This window comes from Lagopus muta, chromosome 4 (assembly GCF_023343835.1).
Source record: "Lagopus muta isolate bLagMut1 chromosome 4, bLagMut1 primary, whole genome shotgun sequence".
In the NCBI taxonomy this organism is placed as follows: domain Eukaryota; kingdom Metazoa; phylum Chordata; class Aves; order Galliformes; family Phasianidae; genus Lagopus; species Lagopus muta.
In genome coordinates, this window is record NC_064436.1 from 38,998,812 (window position 1) to 39,016,693 (window position 17,882).

The window sequence follows — 17,882 nt, forward strand, 5'->3', positions numbered from 1 at the left end:
AGTGTCTGTATGAGTGCAGGCAATTCCTACCATGCCCTTTGCCTGCTTTTGCTCCAGCCTTACACTATCTCAGGATATTTCAGCCTGTTACCAGTCCTTGCTTGCCATCCCACTCCCAAAGCAGCTACTTATTCCTATCCCCTCTGCCTGTTTGCCCACCCCTTCTTTCACTAGGGAGTCAAGGAGGATGGCGTTTTCTTTCAGCTCCGCAATATATCAGTCCTGGTGTTGGAAATTTGGGAAGGATTTCAATTAGAGACAAAGAAGCAGTCAATCAAAACAATAATAATAATGCCAATTGTTCCTGAAGATTTAACAGTAGATCAAGAATTTCAAGCCTGATCTTCTGCTCTGTTGGAGACAGCTGTTCATAAATGACCCTTTAGTTAAGATTCTTTACAGGGAAGCACCAGGAAAGTGAGAAACTGCCTACTGAAGCTTTTCATGCTGATCTCATTTTTGTCTTTGAAAATTAAAATATTCACAAGCACGGAAAGCTGATATTTATGAGAAGAATTGGGGTAAGGGGAAGAATGAATTGCTTAAGCAACTCCTAGTCCATCATCAGCATCTCCAGCTGTACTGCAGCAGCCTCATGGAGATTCAGTAATCTGATTTTTTAGAAGTAATCATCTCCATGTATTTGTGTTCATTTTAGGGTGCGTTCTTGCATTTCACATTGTTTACAATATTTTATATGGAAAAACGAGGAAAGTTTTTATAAGTAGCCTTTATACCATTCAGTGACAGGAAGTTCTGTTGAACTTGAGAGAGCATCACTTTGTTAGATCCTTTCCGGATTATACACATGTTCAGTTCTGCCTTCAGAGCTGTAAATCCCAGTCTGTGTTACAGAGTTCAATGGATGAAGATGTGTGCCAATTACAAAGAGAAACAAAGTGCAAAGGTGCAATCAAGGATCTGAGCTATGCAATGCAATAGAAGGAAAACTGCACTGCACAATATGTAAAATCCCAGCTCTTATTTGGAACACTGGCAGCAGCTGAACTTGAGCATCAGCACCTTTAGTTTAAGGACATGGAGGCTCAGTGAGCCTCAAACAGCACACCACAGCAACTACTGACTTCTAAAGAAAATTCTTCTGTAGCAAATTACTGTTCAAATAACTCAAATTTTGATGTGAAGGAATACTTTAAAGCCTCCATTTCATGTCTTGCAATCCTGCCTAAATATTTTTTCCTCTTCCTTGATTTCTTGCTAGTTTTCTGGACAAGATGCCCTTGCTAAGCTCCAGCAAGTTGAGCGTGGAGAGCAGAAAAGAAGATGGTGAAGGCACAGCACCGGCCCCTCCACAGAAGAAGCTGTCATGTCAGTGCCACCACCATTGTCCTGAGGACTCAGTCAACAGCACCTGCAGGTTCGTGGAGCATCTATCTGGTGGTAAAACATGAGAAAACCTGTTTGAGATGGCTCTGCAGTCTCAAGTTGGGTGTTCTTGTTTGAGCAGTAATTGGTAAAGGAGTTGTTTAGAAATTAGCTGGTTTTTTTACATAGATGTCAGCTACACATCTATATTTTCTTTTTATAGTATTTACATCTTTCAAGCTTTAGATAAATACTTGTGTTAATTCTTTTTATATATGATATATTCTGAATGTAGTAGTTTGTTTTTAAAGGGTGCATGCGATTGATGAGAGGAGACTTATTGGAAATATTTTTAAGTGTCTATAAATGCTCATAAATTTATAATCAATCTTCATAAATTTCATTTATCATAAAAAACCTACTCTTTTGTATGTGTTTTTATGGAAGTGTTTTGTAGGTTGATAAGACAACTTGTTTTATGGTAGGAGACTTTTCTTCTCTTGAGATGAAGTGTTAAATACTTTTTTAATGTTAACTGTACTCCCACAGTCTTTCTGCAGGCACTGGTTAGAGTACTTATTAATAGAGTAAACTTATTTGGGTTGGATTCTGCTTTTCCCAGAGGTCCTAACTCCCTAAGATGGATATATGCTGTGCCTTGGAGGCTCAGCATTGACACTGTCTGATACAGCAGAGTGGACCAGTGGCACCTGCAGTGGAAGCACACTGCTCTTCCCCCACTCTGACTTTTTTCACAGGGTACTCCTGCAGCAAACACATGAACTATTGCTGCTGAATTAGGGTGCTGATCTGACATCCCTCTTGGCTTGAGATGAATGCCCAGTTTGTCTTTGCAGTCATGGAGGGGTGAACTCTTCATCTGCTTCACATAAATATCAACTTTTTTATTCTGCTTCCTTAAAACCAAGTAAAATACTGGAGATACTGCTCTGGTTTAGTGGAGTTGTGCAACTGCAGGAAGCATCAAAGCAGGACACAAATATGAGCTCACCTGGATGAGCCAGTGGTGTATGCAGTTATTTTTCAGGTGAGACCATCTAACATTGTGTCAGTGCTGACTAGATCTTCCAGGCAGCATGTTAAGAAGATAGACAAGGAAAAACCCAATGTTGTTGAAGACAAATTGCTATTTCTTGGGATTTATGAGTGTTGTTCTGTAGCTTGACTTGGTTCAGCTCAGCCTGCAGTTTCACACAGAGGTGTATGGCAGTTTTTGATGACAGCTCTAAATACTTCCCCCTTTCAACCTTCTTTCTTCAAACCCATATATAGCTAGAATTCAGACCTAACTGCTCTCAAATGGCAGTCCATTTAAAAAAAGCAATAAAAATTCCTTCTGAGATCAGTTTGCAGATCTCCTACAGCATGAATCAGTTTTCCTGTTCCTGCCCAGCAAGAGCCACTGCTTTCACATATGCTGCCTTGCATGCATCAACAGGAAAGATGCAAAAGACTTGAATCCATTAATTATGAAGCATAAGAGGACTCATGTTAAGGAACTGACTCATTGAACGATTTGTACGCTAACTTTGGGTGCACTGTTGCATGTTTTATCCACTCTTTCCCATCCTGTGCTGTTACCTGAGCACTATCCAACTTGCCCAATGAACAACAATATAGTTGCTGAAGAGTTTAGACAAATTTAAAATTAAAAATTTAGATTATTTGAAATTAAATATCTTACCTTTGTGGTTTACCAGCAATAATCCTTTTCAGGATAGTGATCGTGGCTGTAGCTCCCCTTACCTTGATATGAGAGCTGCAGTGAGGTCAAAGGACAACAAAGCATACAACTTGCCTTGTCTTCTCTGCACCTGCTTAACTGTGTCAATCTTTTGTTTCTTAAATTCCTTATGCTTAGCTGGAATTAAGGATGAAAAGTGAAAAGGGACCTTACAGTGACAAGGAAGTTCTAAGCCTAACATTCCAGTATCTGGCTTTCAAAAGATTTGGCCAAGCCCAGTCAGGTGAGCAGGGATTATGAGTTTCCCCATGCTGTGAGCAGGGATTTTGAGTTTCCCCATGCTTTGAGAGATTTCTACTAGTCAGCCTGTAACTTTCATGCTTCGTGCTATCCTGAATGACTATTGGCACAGTTTGAAAGGCCTCAGGAATTTTCATTTAACTTCACTCTGAAAAAAATTACACCATATTGAAATTCAAATATTATTTATTGTGCTGCATTTGTCTGAAGAAGAAATAAACTGTTCAGATTAAAAGTTATTGCATTAATTATCCTCTTCCCTCAGATATAGTCACTAAAAGCTTTCAATATTTGATAAGAATTGAACTCTGCTGGCAGCTCTGTCAGTCTGTTAAGATTTGAGCTGAACTGGAGTCTGCAGGGCTCTGAGCTACATTGATTCAGAGCATCGTGCACTGTTCCCACTGAGGCTTCCACAAGAGCAGAGGAGCTTTTTGTGTGCCCAGGAGCAAGGAGTGCTCCCAAAGTTCAATGGAAAAGCAATTCCAGCTGTGGCTAAATTAGAAGCCCTGGAATAAAAGAGGCAGTTCCACCACAGTCACTAATAGAAATCTCTTACAAATAGCAGTCTGCTATCCCTGCTGAAGTTTTTGGTCTGCTACCACAAATATTTATGTATCAGGACACACATACTGAGCAGATAAGCAGTACCCTGAATGTTTATGAAAAAATGAGGACATCTGGTGGCCATTTAAAGTTCTTTCTGTAATTGTATTTTTTTTTTCCAATTTGAAATAAATATTCTTAAGCAACATCTGTGTCAAATCTTTGATCAGCCTTCTGTGTTTCTATACAGAACTACCCTTTCTCTGTATTTTTTCAACTTATGTGCAATAGTTCTTTAGGAAACTATCAGTGATACCACAGCTGCAAATGCACGTTATTTTATCATAAACAAATCAGTAGCTCTAGCTTGAAGAGCATTCTTTAAAACGGATCAATCCATGAGCACATAAGTTTTGAAAGACTCATTAGAGGGACATTTCATCAAGAGTCAGTGATGGGGAGCAATGAAAGGACAGTGCTATGTGTGGTAGACCAAGCGAGGCGCAGAGGGTGATACTGGCGCTAGCTGTTGCCTTACCCACTAACACCCTGTTCCCCTCACTGTACCTAAACACACCTGGCAGATCTAGATTTATTGATAGCTGTGCCAAGGGGCCTGCTAGTTCTAGGCTGGAGCAGCAGCAGGAGAGGGAACTAGAGATAGGCACTTACCATAGATTGGAAGGGATGTAGTGCTTAAACCTGAGGTCAAGCAGAGCTCCTGGGCAGAACGTGTGGTTGGGTGGTGTGAGGATACCACTTGGGGTAATTAAAACTCATTAGTGCACTTGAGACCCTCATGATTAAGGTCTTTGTAAAAGTTTCATGGTTCTTTGCTTGTAAAGGGTGTGCTAGCCTGTGGTGTGTTGGAACTTCATTCTTCTGAACATCTGTGCAGTTCATAAAAGGCTTTCAATAAAGAAGCTCAGTGCTGCTTTGAAACAACCAGGACCTCATTTTACTGTTTCATTTTATGTTTTGTACGGGCAAAATGAGTGTGTGGGCAGTTGTGTCTAGTCAAAATTAGTTGCATATTTTTAAAAGTATTGTTAGATTTAATTGGCTATCAGTGTAATGGGATTGCAATAAAGGCAGAGCTGATTAGGTTCCTGGTTGTATTCTCTTTACATTCATAAATAAATGCTGACAGTTTTAGGGATCAGGGTGATAGAATTTAATTTCTTATGGTTTCTGCCCAACTGTGTCTTAAGGTAGCATTGGTTATCTAATGCAATAAAATAATTAAGTTGCTTTCTCAGCATTGCCAGAGGTATTAATTCACCTGACCTGATTTTCTTTTCATTTTCATGTTCTCTGGATAATGGGATTGAATTTTCTATGTGATTTGATATGTAGAGGATTTAACAGTGGGCCAAAGCACTGAGTTCAAGCATACTTTCTTTTAGTCACTTCCAATTTTTAGTGTAAAATTGAACACTTCCTAATGAGGGAGCTATGATGAGATGTTGCATGGTAGCTTATCTTTATTTTTTAATGTAAGCCTTTATACGGGGCTGCGCGGGAGGCAAATAAATCTGTTTTGATCGGTAAAATCAAAAGCGAACAACCCTTGCAAGCTCCACTCTTTTCTTCTTTTCCCCTTCAGCCTTATGTCCCATACATGGCTTAGCAGATGACTTCTCCCTGAGTGCTCAAACCAAGGTCCAGATCTCCATCCCACCCTTTTGAACCATGCTTCAGAAACGTCTTGTTCTTTCTTAGTTTTGCTCAGAGGCTGCCTGTATCATATATTTTAATATATGCCTTATGCTAAACAGTAATGCAGGTCCAATTTCCCTGTACAGAGACCTGTTGCATTACTTTCAGATAGCTTTTTTTAGCATGTGGGAATACTTTGGTGTTATTGTGTTGAAGTACTTAAGATTTCCCTTGCATATTGAATTTACTTAAACCAAGAAAACATTCAAAAATAGCAAGTATCTGTGTTGAAGCTGCCCTACCACTAAAAAGGAGAGTACATCATACAGATTCAACTGTACTGTAGTCTTAAAGCCAGGTAAAAGAAATTATTTGGCCAGTGTTTAAATTTTTTTACACAAAAGAAAGAAAAGGAAAAAATAAAGGGAAAGGGAATAGAGAAAAGTCTATAGCTTTATGTTGATAGTTTCCTTCTTCACAGTTCTCACATTTACTGAAATGGATTTTGCACATAAGTGAACGGTACTGGAGAGAGCTGGTGAATGTGCAGAGAGGTACCCACGCTTGGTGTGACTGTCATACCCAAGGTTATGCTACTAGATCTGTAGACTTATCAAATCTTATATACTTAGCACGTAGCCTGGATAGTCTGGCATTGTGTCTTGAATTCTGCATTGTGACCCACATATCAGGGAAAACTGTGGTTGATTTGTGATAAGAGCAATGTGCGACACATCTAATAGGCTGAATCATGTCTGGGAAGATCATATGGAGATAATATTGACGGATAGACCTATATGGGAAATAGGATATATGGGAAGATATTCTGCTAAGATATGTTGGGTATCTTCCCCTCCATGCTCTGTGTGTAATGTAGTAGAGTTGTCACTGAACACCCTGATGACCTTACTCTGATCTTATTCTCTTCATCATCGTATTGGTTTCAGCATGATGCCAAACGGTACGACATACAGTAGAACGTGGTCGGACAAGCATCACTATCTCAAATACTAGTCGGGCTTGGAACTTTGTCCTCCTGTGGGCCATCTTCTATGCTTTGTCACGTCTGTATGTCTCTGATTGCCTTTGGGGTAGCTGTGCAAATGTGAAGGTGCATCTGGCTCAACAATTTTGTAATGCTCTCCTTCCCTCGTGGTTTCACGTTACTTCCCTGATGCACAGCCACTGTTATTTCTTCTGGAACATTAGCCTGTACTGAGCACATTTACAGGGGGCTCTTTGTTTTAGGGATGATATCCAAAGACACTGTTTTGCTGAATTTAGCCTTCAGCATCCTCCTTAAGTGAATGATATGACAAAATAGGTGAAATAGATGCAAACAGAGTCAGCCAGCCAATTTTTGAATGAGATCATTTCATCCAATCTTTATAGAAGTATACAGACTTTCAATTTCTGGAGATTGTATATTCTAACACTTTTTAATCATTTTTAAAAAACAATACAGAAGTTTGCCATGTTCCCTAGGATGAAAATGAAAAGATTGTGTAGTTCTTTCTGATATCAAAACTAGGAGTATAATGGGGATGAGGGGAAAAAAAATATAACACCCATATGGATTCAATTGCAAACAGAATTAAATGTAAGGACTCTTTTCACCAAGTTATTTAACCCATCTGCTTGTCATAGGCACCAAATCACATGAAGGAACGATGTTGCTTTTGCAAGTTATATATTGCCATGCCTGACTGCATATAGAAACCAGGACAGGAAATCTTCAGCAGGCAAGTTTTGGTAGCTAAGGTATTGAATCTTCTGTGTGCGATGGCTGTCGGCCAGTAAGGACAGCTGTGTGAGCAGCTGCAGAACTGTTGGCCTCCATTCCTCTCTTCTGACATTTAGTAAAGCTCTTGCTTAAGATCACCTTTTTTGCTCAGGTAATCTGTAATTGTAGCAGCACCTTCTATATCAGTGCCTGCCAGTGTTTCTGTTACAAACTCCCACTGTTTCCCTGGCATTTGTCTTGGATGTGAAAGTTCACTCTTGGCAAATGTGTGACATACCAAATCTGTGCTTATTAGCAATCACATTCAACTTACATTCAATTGCTCTCCTGCATCTTACCTTAAGAAGTTGATGCTTTAGTGAAGGAGGTTAGTGGATGTGTATGGGGTTGTATCATTGGGATGAATTCCATCTTTACACAACAGTCTCAGATTCTCAGAGTCAAATTATGCAGAATTCTAATTGTGCTTATTAAAAAACAAATTGGTTGGAAGCAGAGAATGTGTTTTTAATATTGCTTTGGATATGTCAGCAGTGTGCGTAAGTTTCTATTTGTGCAGTCACCAAACTAAACATCAAATTAGAGATGATACACAGCTAAATTGTTCCTAATTGTTAGAATAAGAAAAGTTTGAGGCAGGTAAGTCAATAAACCAGCAGGGGTATGTTGTGCCTTTTCCTTGCAATGTGCAGTTCATCTGACAGCCTGTGAACCAGGACAAGAACTCAGGGCAGGAGGTTGGGAATGAAAGACTTCGTTCTTTTCAGAAGAGTCACCTCTATCTATCTCTTTCCCAAATCTGCAATAAAACAAAGAATTCTTATATTGTATGAACACTTTTTATTTTTTCTTAGTGTTAGAATCAACTGGAACCAATATTTATTTTGATCGACATTGCTATTTTTAGTTTTCTCATATGTTTCCCTCATTACTCTATTGTTGCCTGTAATGAACATGATTTACCCTTATTGTTGGAGCTTTATAACTTTTATGTTTTGCTCTATTTAGTGTAATATTGTTTGTCTTTTTAAATCTGAAGTAAAATGACACGGTGGAAGGAACGGATGCCATTCAGAGGGACTTCAAGATGCTAGAAAGGTGGGCCCGGATGAAACTGATGAGGTTCAACATGGCAAAGTGCAGAGTTTTGCACTTGGGCCGGAGGAATTCCAGGCATCCGTACAGACTGGAAGGAGCGGTCTTTGAGAGCAGCCCTGTGGAGGAGGATTTGGAGGGTCTTGATAGATTAAAAATTTAACATGAGCCAACAGTGTGACCTTGCGGCTCAGAAGGCAAATGGTATCCTGGGCTCCATCAAAAGAGGGGTGGCCAGCAGGGACAGGGAGGTGATTGTTCCCCTCTACTCTGCTCTTGTGAGGCTCCATCTGGAATACTGTCCAAGTGTGGAGCCCCCAGTACAAAAAAGGCAGGGAGCTGTTGGAGAGGGTCCAGAGGAGGGCCACTAGGATGATCAGAGGACTGGAGCACCTCCCCTATGAGGACAGGCTGAGGGAGCTGGGCTTGTCCAGCCTGGAGAAAAGAAGGCTGCAGGGTGACCTCATTGCAGCCTTTCAGTACCTAAAAAGAGCCTACAAACAGGAGGAGAGTCAACTCTTTGAAAGGGTAGATAACTGCAGAACAAGGGGAAATGGTTTTAAATTGAGGGAGGGAAGATTTAGGTTGGATGTCAGGGGGAAGTTCTTTACAGAGAGAGTGGTGAGGTATTGTAACGGCTGCCCAGAGAGGTTGTGGATGCCCCGTCCCTGGAGGTATTCAAGGCCAGGATGGGGCCCAAGGCAGCCTGGTCTAGTATTAAATGGGGAGGTTGGTGGCCCTGCATGTGGCAGGGGGCTTGGAGACTCATGATCCTTGAGGTCCCTTCCAACCCTGGCCATTCTGTGATTCTGTGAAAATTTTCAGAGGGACTGAAGTGCTTGAGGATCCCAAAGTCAATTTTCTAAAATGAGCAAAGTATCAGAGTCCTACGACAAGTCAGAAGAAATGAAATAAAATTGCTGACTTTTCCTGCTTTTTTTTTTTTTTTTTCTGCAAACAATTTGGCTTTTCCTTCCGCCCCTGTCCTTCGGTGAAACAGAGAGTTTTCGTTTTTGCTGTGGATTGCTAGCTGAGGAGTTCTTTTTTGTGTTTCACTAGATTGCAATTTATTGTTTTGTTGCTCTGTCCCCTGGGTTACACTTACTCATTACTTTGAATCAAAGGCACCATGCAAACAAATAAAATCTAATCTAATATAATATTCTACTCTAATGGATTCCTTACAGTCTCTCTTCTTGGCAATCCTATCGCTCCTATCTTAAGCTTTGGCAATGAAATCAAGGTGGTTGTTGCCCAGAAGGGCAGCTGTCTCCTTTGCCTTGCTCGTATGCACAGTGTCAGAGGGGAGTAGAACCCCTAGCTCTCTTTTCTCTGAGAAAGCAATTTGTAACATACAATTGGTTACTTTTCAAATCCAGAAGTCAATAACGAGTGATAGATTATTATTTGAAGTAATAAGTTTACAGTGGCTAGACCCTGCACCACTAATATAAAAATATGCTACTGCAAATGTTTGACATGATTCTTTTCTAGCCAGCATCTGTCTGTCCTGTAGCTAATACTTACAAATGGTGTTTATCTATTCCATGTGTAACAGCACTCTTTGAATCCTACATCTCATTTTCTTTTCTCTTGCTGCTCTGTTAGACTTCCTTTCCTTCCACTGGGAGCAAATCATCTGAAATTTTGTGGTGCTTAAATTTTCTAATCCTTTTTTCTTTTTATTTCCTTGTTTTAACTGAGTTTATTCTCCTCAGAAAAATACTTGCTGAGCGTAATAACCAATGTTAGTTTCCCATGAAAATAAAGGAATATTTTTTGTGAAGTAAATGTATTGGATTAAATAATTTTTTATTTCTTGATCGTTTTCCTCCAAATCAGTCAACTTGTGTTCCTCATTTATGTTACATGCTCGCCAACAGTAATTAGAAATTAATGCATGGCAATCTCAGTAAAATGAAGTCCCCCTTTTGTACCCTCCCCCCCCTTTCTGCAGCATGCAGGCATTTGACCTTCATCAAAGAAGGACACTTATCACCAGCACCATCTAGCCATCTGTTATTATGCTTATCTTCCATGGGACACGGTTGTGTAAATGGGAGTGTTTTGGATAATTTCAGGTTTGTAACCCAAGTAAACAGTTATGAAGAGTGTTGATGATAACTCAAGGACTCACACACCAGTGCCACAGTTTGTAATACATCTAAAACAGGAATCACAAATCTCTCTTAATAAGATTTCACAGCAAGGATCTCAAGAATGTTTCTTTTTCCATATTCCCACCATGGTGTGTGTAGCCATGCCTTGTTCCCATGCACAGGGCAGACCTGCTGTAGCATTGCTGTTTGCATTTATGTAGTTTTCCAAAGCCTTCACACGTTAATGGCTGCAGGAATTTACAGAGAATTAAGATGTTAGTGAGCTTTGTAGCTGTGAAATTTTGGATAGGTGAGTATGTCATACTGTCAGCTGTCTTGTGCTGTTACAGCAGATTGCATGTGTGCCTGACTTTTTCCACACGTGCAATAGTGCTTCAGTGTTTTGTCATGCTGCTGGAGGAAATATGTTGCTTTGGTAATGGAAGATTTTCCTTCCAATGAATAATGCTGAAGACTGTATTTAACACCATGTTTTTCACTTCAGAACCTTGTACTGATTCATTCTTTTCGATCCTCAGCACTGATGGCTACTGCTTCACCATAATAGAAGAAGATGATTCTGGTGGACATTTGGTCACCAAAGGATGTCTGGGATTAGAAGGCTCAGACTTCCAGTGTCGGGTAAGAAAGTGTTGGCTGCCTGAGTATTGCTTGAATTTTGATGGCTTTCAGTTAATTACTTTGCTTTCTCTGAAATTATTCCAGGACACTCCTATTCCACACCAAAGAAGATCTATTGAATGTTGCACAGGCCAAGATTACTGTAACAAACATCTTCACCCGACACTGCCTCCACTGAAAAATCGAGGTAAAGGGAAGTCTATCCAGGCCCAAACTGACCTTTTTCTGCTATTGCCCTTTGTGTCTCAGGAAGAAACAAAGCCATAACCAATGCACCCACATCCAAGTGTACATGATCAGAGAGATGAGCCCTACTAAAAACTGTCTGGATTTATTGAAGTAGAGAGCAGTGTCTTGACCCATGGTTGCAGGTTCCTGCTGTTATTTGTGTTGCTCACGTGCAGTGAGCACCGGATGAATTATTTGCTCGATATTGTCATAGATTTGCTGGCTGTTAGTGGTCATCCCAAAGATTGAAGTTGCATGTGGCACGGGATGGCTCTTGCTGTGTATAGTTTTTCGTGATAATAAAATTGAATCCTATATTTGTTCATAACAGCACATACATCTGGGACCAGATCTCTAGAGGTTAATCTAGCATTTCAAACTGACTGAAATCCATAAAGCGTTTCTTACTTATAGAACCCAGTAATCCACTGAAGTGGATTTTCTGCTTGAAAAATGTAACTCAAAATAGAATGAAAAGTGAAAACTCGTACAGTTACTATTATTTTGTTGGTGTGTGCTGTTATTAAGAACAAATGGAAGTGTTTTAACTTTTAAGTAGATTTGAGGCAAGCGTAGGTCAGATTTAGGTGTGTTTGTTTTGTTTAAACATTGCTTTCTGAAAATTGATAAAACCACTTTGGCTGGATATGGCAGATTCCATTTTTAAAGAATGTGTTCCTGGGATCAGTGTAATATTCTTCCTTCATAAACTCTTGGCATCATCAACAATGGCCAAGATCTGTGGAGGTCAGCATGGAATTCAGTCTGTGAGAGTATGTTCAGGGTTGCAGGAGAATTTGTAATCATGGCATTCTGAGTTGGAAACCCAAACTGACAAACAGCAGCTACTTACACATAAATATATGCTCATAGAAAGCCTTCTCTCATGTAAGATATTCCCTTCACACCTATGAAACTCTGCACAGATGGGCTGCAGCGCCAGGCCTGTGGAGGGTGGTGTGTAAATATTTCACTATTTACTAGCAAGTCATTAAGTCAGTGAAACCTCATAAAATTCCAACTTCCAACATGAGAGTTATGTACTATTTTGTTGTGTATTTTTTTTCATTTTAAAAAGTTATTTGAACTGAGGGAGAAACTCCAAAAGGAAGTCAATATTTGTTCACACTTACTTAGCGTATCAATAAATATCATTAGAGTTTGGAAGATTATTTCTTCTCTCTGCTGAGTTAATTCTATGTTAAATCTACTTAAAAGTACTGAATCAATGCCAAACATTAGGCATCTGCCTTATTAAGTTTTTGGATATTTGGCTGTACTATCTGCTACTTATACAGAAAACAGTACAACAAGATTTTTATGGTGGCAGAAATTGTTTGGATCAATGTTGACTTTGCTGTGTGTGTACATGGGTTTAAAAAAAAGTATCGCTTGGGCACTTGTGGTGGCAGACCCATTAAACAGCAGATAGATTTTTTTGATGAAAGAATAATGTTATAGAGTTGGAGCAGGACTCTAGCCATTTTATATTGCAAAATGTCTATTTTATAGTGACAAACAGAAAACAATGCATCATTCAGTGTATTCTGAGGATTTTTGTTTTAACTAAGTTTGTGCACTGCCAGTGTCCTGACAGTGTATTCCAGAAGCTGCTTCTTTCCATGTAGCTGAGCAGGGCTGAAGCCAGCACCTTTATTAAAGCCTTAAGCACATATGTCATTCCTGGTGCCAGACCTGTTCTTATGTGCCATGGCTGTATGCTAGTTTAAGAGCTCGGAACAAAGCCTGGACTTAGGGGATTCTCCGTGCAGCTGTGTACAAATACTGAGTGCCCACTATTGCCAGTGTTCAGTACTCTGCATTGTGATCATTGTGTCTGTTGGAAACTTTTAGACTTGGATATGTGAGTGAGAGCTGTGAGACTTGTACATTACATTTCTCATAAGCTGGAAGTATGACAAAAGGAAGATTAACCTAAAAACAAGCTTCTAGGAAGCTTCCTGACCTCCAGGATTCCACGAAAAATATGTGTGCTACTTGGCATTTAAAAAACAAACAGAAATTTGGCTTCTGAACTTACATCCAAGGTCATATCTCATGGGAAACAGAGCCTAGGGAGGTTGTCCAGCTGCAGGTCAGAGGTTGTTGAACTGCAAATTAACCCACACACCAAGGTAACATCTCTAGAGAGGCAAGCGGCTTGTGTCCTGGAAGTGTTTTTCCAGACCTGGCATGTGCTAAAGGACAGTTTTACCCTCTCCTTGTGAGAAGATAGGAGAGCCGTGCACATGAGGGTGGGAGCTCAAAGAGTTAGCATTGGACAAAGCAGGGTTTTCTTGAACAAGATGTAAGAAAGTTAAGAGCCAAGCTTAAGTTTTGAGCTCATCTTGTTACAAACCTGGCAAGTTAAAATAGCCAGATGATACCACAAAATCCTTGTACCACCTATGTATTTATCTTACTGAGGAAATGAAAATCATAACTGGGTTTGAAACAACACCTCTGCTTTAAACAATAAAAGATATTCCTGGAAATCCTTGTGAAAGTGCAGACTGAGATCAGTCAAAAGGAGAAATATATCTTTACTGATTTAAAGCCTGTATAAGCAGAAGTGGTGGTGCCACCGTGTCTGGCTCCCTGCCTGTAGAGCTAGTGATGAATGGGCAAGGGAACGATTGGAGGAACGATGGGGTTTGATGTGTGCACACAGTCTCCACGCCTCGGATTTCACTGCCATTTTTACTTGGATGATCTTAACATTGTGAACTGGACGAAACGGGGAGGGAGGAGAGCCTTTGACACCCTGACTTCTCCCTTCAACCTGCTGTGTGGCATTTGCAGTGCACTCATCAGCGTGACGCTGCACATGGCAAAGTGGGGTGAATGGGAGGGGGAGAAGGGAGAAAGCACAGAAGAGTAACTGAGAGGCAGGCTGGTGTAACGAGATCCTGCTTTTGTTGCCACTTCTCCCTTTCTGTGCTGACCATATCTGACACCTGCGCACATCCATGTTTTCTTACAACCTAAAATTGTTTGTAAACATGCTGTGTGCTAGTCTTTGGTATTATGTGTGAGCCAAGGTACCTGAGGAAGCCTCCTAAACTTCCTATCTGTTTGTTTTGTGTTCCCCTCATTGAGCTCACAGTAATAGCTCACTGCTGCCTCCTTGGAAGCTGCTGCTTATTCTCATAACCTCACTGCTTAGCATGTTGCAGTTGCCAAGGAACAAGCAGTAAGCAGCACAGCACCAGTCTTAAAGAGCAGAGCTTCTCCATCTCACAATTACTGGTACCACTGCAGAGACAAAGTAGACTATGGCTGAATCCTGTCCTGTCCCTCTCTTTGGAGGTGGTCTCAGCTGCCTGAAATGGTGCAGGAAGAGCAGTTTTATCCTTCTGCATTGTGGGGAGCATCCTCATCTGAAGAAGGAGGGAGGAGTGAGTCTCCAGCAGCACTAGCCTGCCTCAGTTCAGCAGCCTCCTGTACCTATAACTCTAGCAGACAGCTCACATGGGAAGCTTGAGTGAAACACTGTGTTCGCCATGTTGTTGAGGGCAATGGATGTCATCTACCTGGACTTCGCAAGGCCTTTGACGTGGTCACTCTCCACATCTGTCTCTCTAAATTGGAGAGGTGCGGATTTGAAGGATGGACTGTTTGATGGATTAGGAATTGATTGGCTGGACAGCCAAAGGGTTGTGATCAGTGGTCCAGTGTTCCTTCTCAGGGGTCCATCTTGGGGCGGGTGTTCTTCAGCATCTTCATTAATGACATAGAAGATGGCATCGAATGCACCCTCAGCAAGTTTGTGGATGACACCAAGCTGAGCGGTGCAGTTGATATATTGGAAGGAAGGGAAGCCATCCAGAGGGACCTGGACAGGCTGGAGAAGTGAGCCTATGAAAATCTAATGAGGTTCAATAAAGCCAAGTGCAGAGTGCTGCACTTGGGTTGGGGCAATCCCAGGTATTTATAGAAACTGGGGGAAGATCTCCTGGAGAACAGTCCTGCGGAGGGCTTGGGGATCCTGGTAGATGAGAAGCTGGGCATGAGCCAACAGTGTGCTCATGCAGCCCAGAAGGCTGTGTTTTGGACTGCATTAAAAAAGGTGTGGCCAGCAGGGAGATGGAGGTGATTGTCCTCCTCTATCTGGCTCTGGTGAGACCCCATCTGGAGTACTGCATCCAGGCCTGGGGCCCCCACTACAGGAAGGATGTGGAGCTCTTGGAGTGGGTCCATAGGAGGGCCACTAAGATGATCAGAGGGCTGCAGTCTTTCTACGAAGAAAGATTGAGGGAACTGGGCTTGTTTAACTTGGGGAAGAGAAGGCTCTGGGGAAACTTCACTGTGGCCTTCCAGTACTTGAAAGGAGCATATAAACAGGAGGGGGAATGGCTGTTTGCGAGAGTGGATAGTGATAGGACAAGGGGGAATGGTTTTAAACTGAGACAGGGGAGATTTAGGTTAGATATTAGGAGGAAGTTCTTCACACAGAGGGTTGTGATGCACTGGAGCAGGTTGCCCAAGGAGGTTGTGGATGCCCCATCCCTGGAGGCATTCAAGGCCAGGTTGGATGTGGTTCTGCACAGCCTGGTCTGGTGGTTGGTGACCCTGTATGCAGCAGGGGGGTTGAAACTGGATGATCACTGTGGTCTCCTTTTCAACCCAGGCCATTCTATGATTCTATGACAAACAGACATTACACATGGAAGAAGAGAGGCAGTTTTTTTTTATATTTTGTTGTCCATGTACCAAGTGGTTTATGAAATCTTCAAGCGCGCAAGCAGAGCAAGCAGAATTTTGCCAATAGGAAGTGTTTGAAAGACAAAACAATGTCCGATTTAGCATTTCTGTAGCCTCCCTTCCTATGTGGCCAAATAAATATGAAGACATATGGAAGTCATTCTCCTTTTCCATGAGATCTGGTTGCATGCCCACTGTGATATGTGCAGGGAGCTGCCACACTGACACATCCCTTCGTGTCTTGCATGCTTTCCTTGTACTTACTGAAAAATTCTGAAAAAGTCTCAAGGTTGCGTTAAAGCTGAGCAACACTTCCAGGATGCCTTGAGGAAAATACAGGCATGTTTGTTCAATTGTCTGAATGGGAGAAGCCCATTAGCAATATTGGGCTCGGTGTTTGAATCATTTAAAATGATCACAATACAATTAAGATCTGTCATTTTATCATCCTTCTCCCAGATGTACATAATCAAATCCACATAGTCAGTGTAAATGATACTGGCACATCTCAAGTTCTTGTAGTGCAAGACTAGTACTACACACTTCTGTGCAGATCACTATTTATCCTCTCCTCAGCTGATGCACTGCAACATCTTCAACTGTTACAAACCACATATTTTAGAGGGAAGTGGTTGGCAGACCCAGACTGCCTCTGGAGCATGAAATAGAGTCTTCGGACCTCCTCAGCAGCCCTCATCGTCACAGGAGAGAACTGGGTTCCCCCAGTGGGCTCTCATTTTCAGCTCCAGGCCAGGTTAAAATCTGCTACTTCAGTGGGAATGATGGGCTCTGGTGTTTTCCTGATAGACATCATGTTAGTGTCCCCTTTCAAAAGCACTGGCTGTAGCTTGAATGTTTACATTGCTAATGCTCCGGGTGCAGGTAATGGCAGGTTAAAACATGACCAGCGTGATCAAAAGAAGCACTGGGAGGTAATCTCTGTTTGTAGTGAAGAAGGAAAGGGAAGGAATCGTTTGGGCACAAAAACAGAGGGAGAAATTCGATCTTTAATCTAAAAGAGCCTGACAGTAAGCCAAGAGTCCCTTAGGAATCTCTTTGTCTCATTACCCTTGTAAATCTGAAACGTAGTAGCACTATTCCAGAATGAGTCAATGAGGATAGAGTTCTTGCATTTTATGATGTGTTCGGTATTAGTGTGAAAGATGCAAGGTGGCAGGGCTGGGAGAGCTTCAGGAGCTGTTATCCTCATTTGCAGTAGTCTAGATAGCAACTTCATGAGGATGGTTTGTGTGTGTACATGCTGATGTGTAATTTTGAGACTGGGATGTTTAAAGGAAAAGCAGTGCCAAATATCTTTGGTTTACAGCAGGGAAGCATGGATGAAGGTCAGTATCACTTACCTGAGTCAAGAATATAAATTTAGGGATTAGCGATGCACTTTAAAGCACAATATTAGTCTTCCATTCAAAGACTGACTGAAATATCTTAGTAGTTTTCATGCTGTGGTGTTTCCTCGAGTTATTTGACATGGTTCATCTTCAAAGTGTTTTACAGAATAAGTGCTGCAAAGATGGTTTCACCCCTCAGCATGGCTTTTTCTGGCACGTAGGTCTGCTATGGAATGAATGAGGAAAAAAATGCCCACTTAAATGTTAAAACAGGATCAGAGAGGTGGAGTATTCTTCAGTGCTGGAAATATGCCTACAAAGTCTTCAGCGGTTTGCCTTCTCAGGGGTTGGGTGGTCTCCTCTGTTTCCCTACTAGGATAAACACAAGTATTTATTTGTTATATTAACTGTTCAATCAGATGCCAGTGGTTTAAGATATGGATTTAAGATCTTTGCATGTCCTCGCTGATCACACATGTTAAGAC

At 41.3% G+C, this 17,882-nt stretch overlaps 1 protein-coding gene across 15 annotated transcripts in view; it reads left to right on the top strand.

Moving 5' to 3' along the window:
- BMPR1B (bone morphogenetic protein receptor type 1B) overlaps positions 1–17,882 on the top strand; it is a 235,302-nt gene that overhangs the window by 201,854 nt on the left and 15,566 nt on the right. For all 15 annotated transcript variants that reach the window (XM_048942342.1, XM_048942348.1, XM_048942346.1 and 12 more), the window contains 3 exons: positions 1,223–1,378; positions 11,014–11,116; positions 11,201–11,303. In XM_048942342.1, coding sequence (XP_048798299.1) covers positions 1,223–1,378; positions 11,014–11,116; positions 11,201–11,303 — 362 coding nt within the window. The remainder of the gene's footprint in view (positions 1–1,222; positions 1,379–11,013; positions 11,117–11,200; positions 11,304–17,882) is intronic.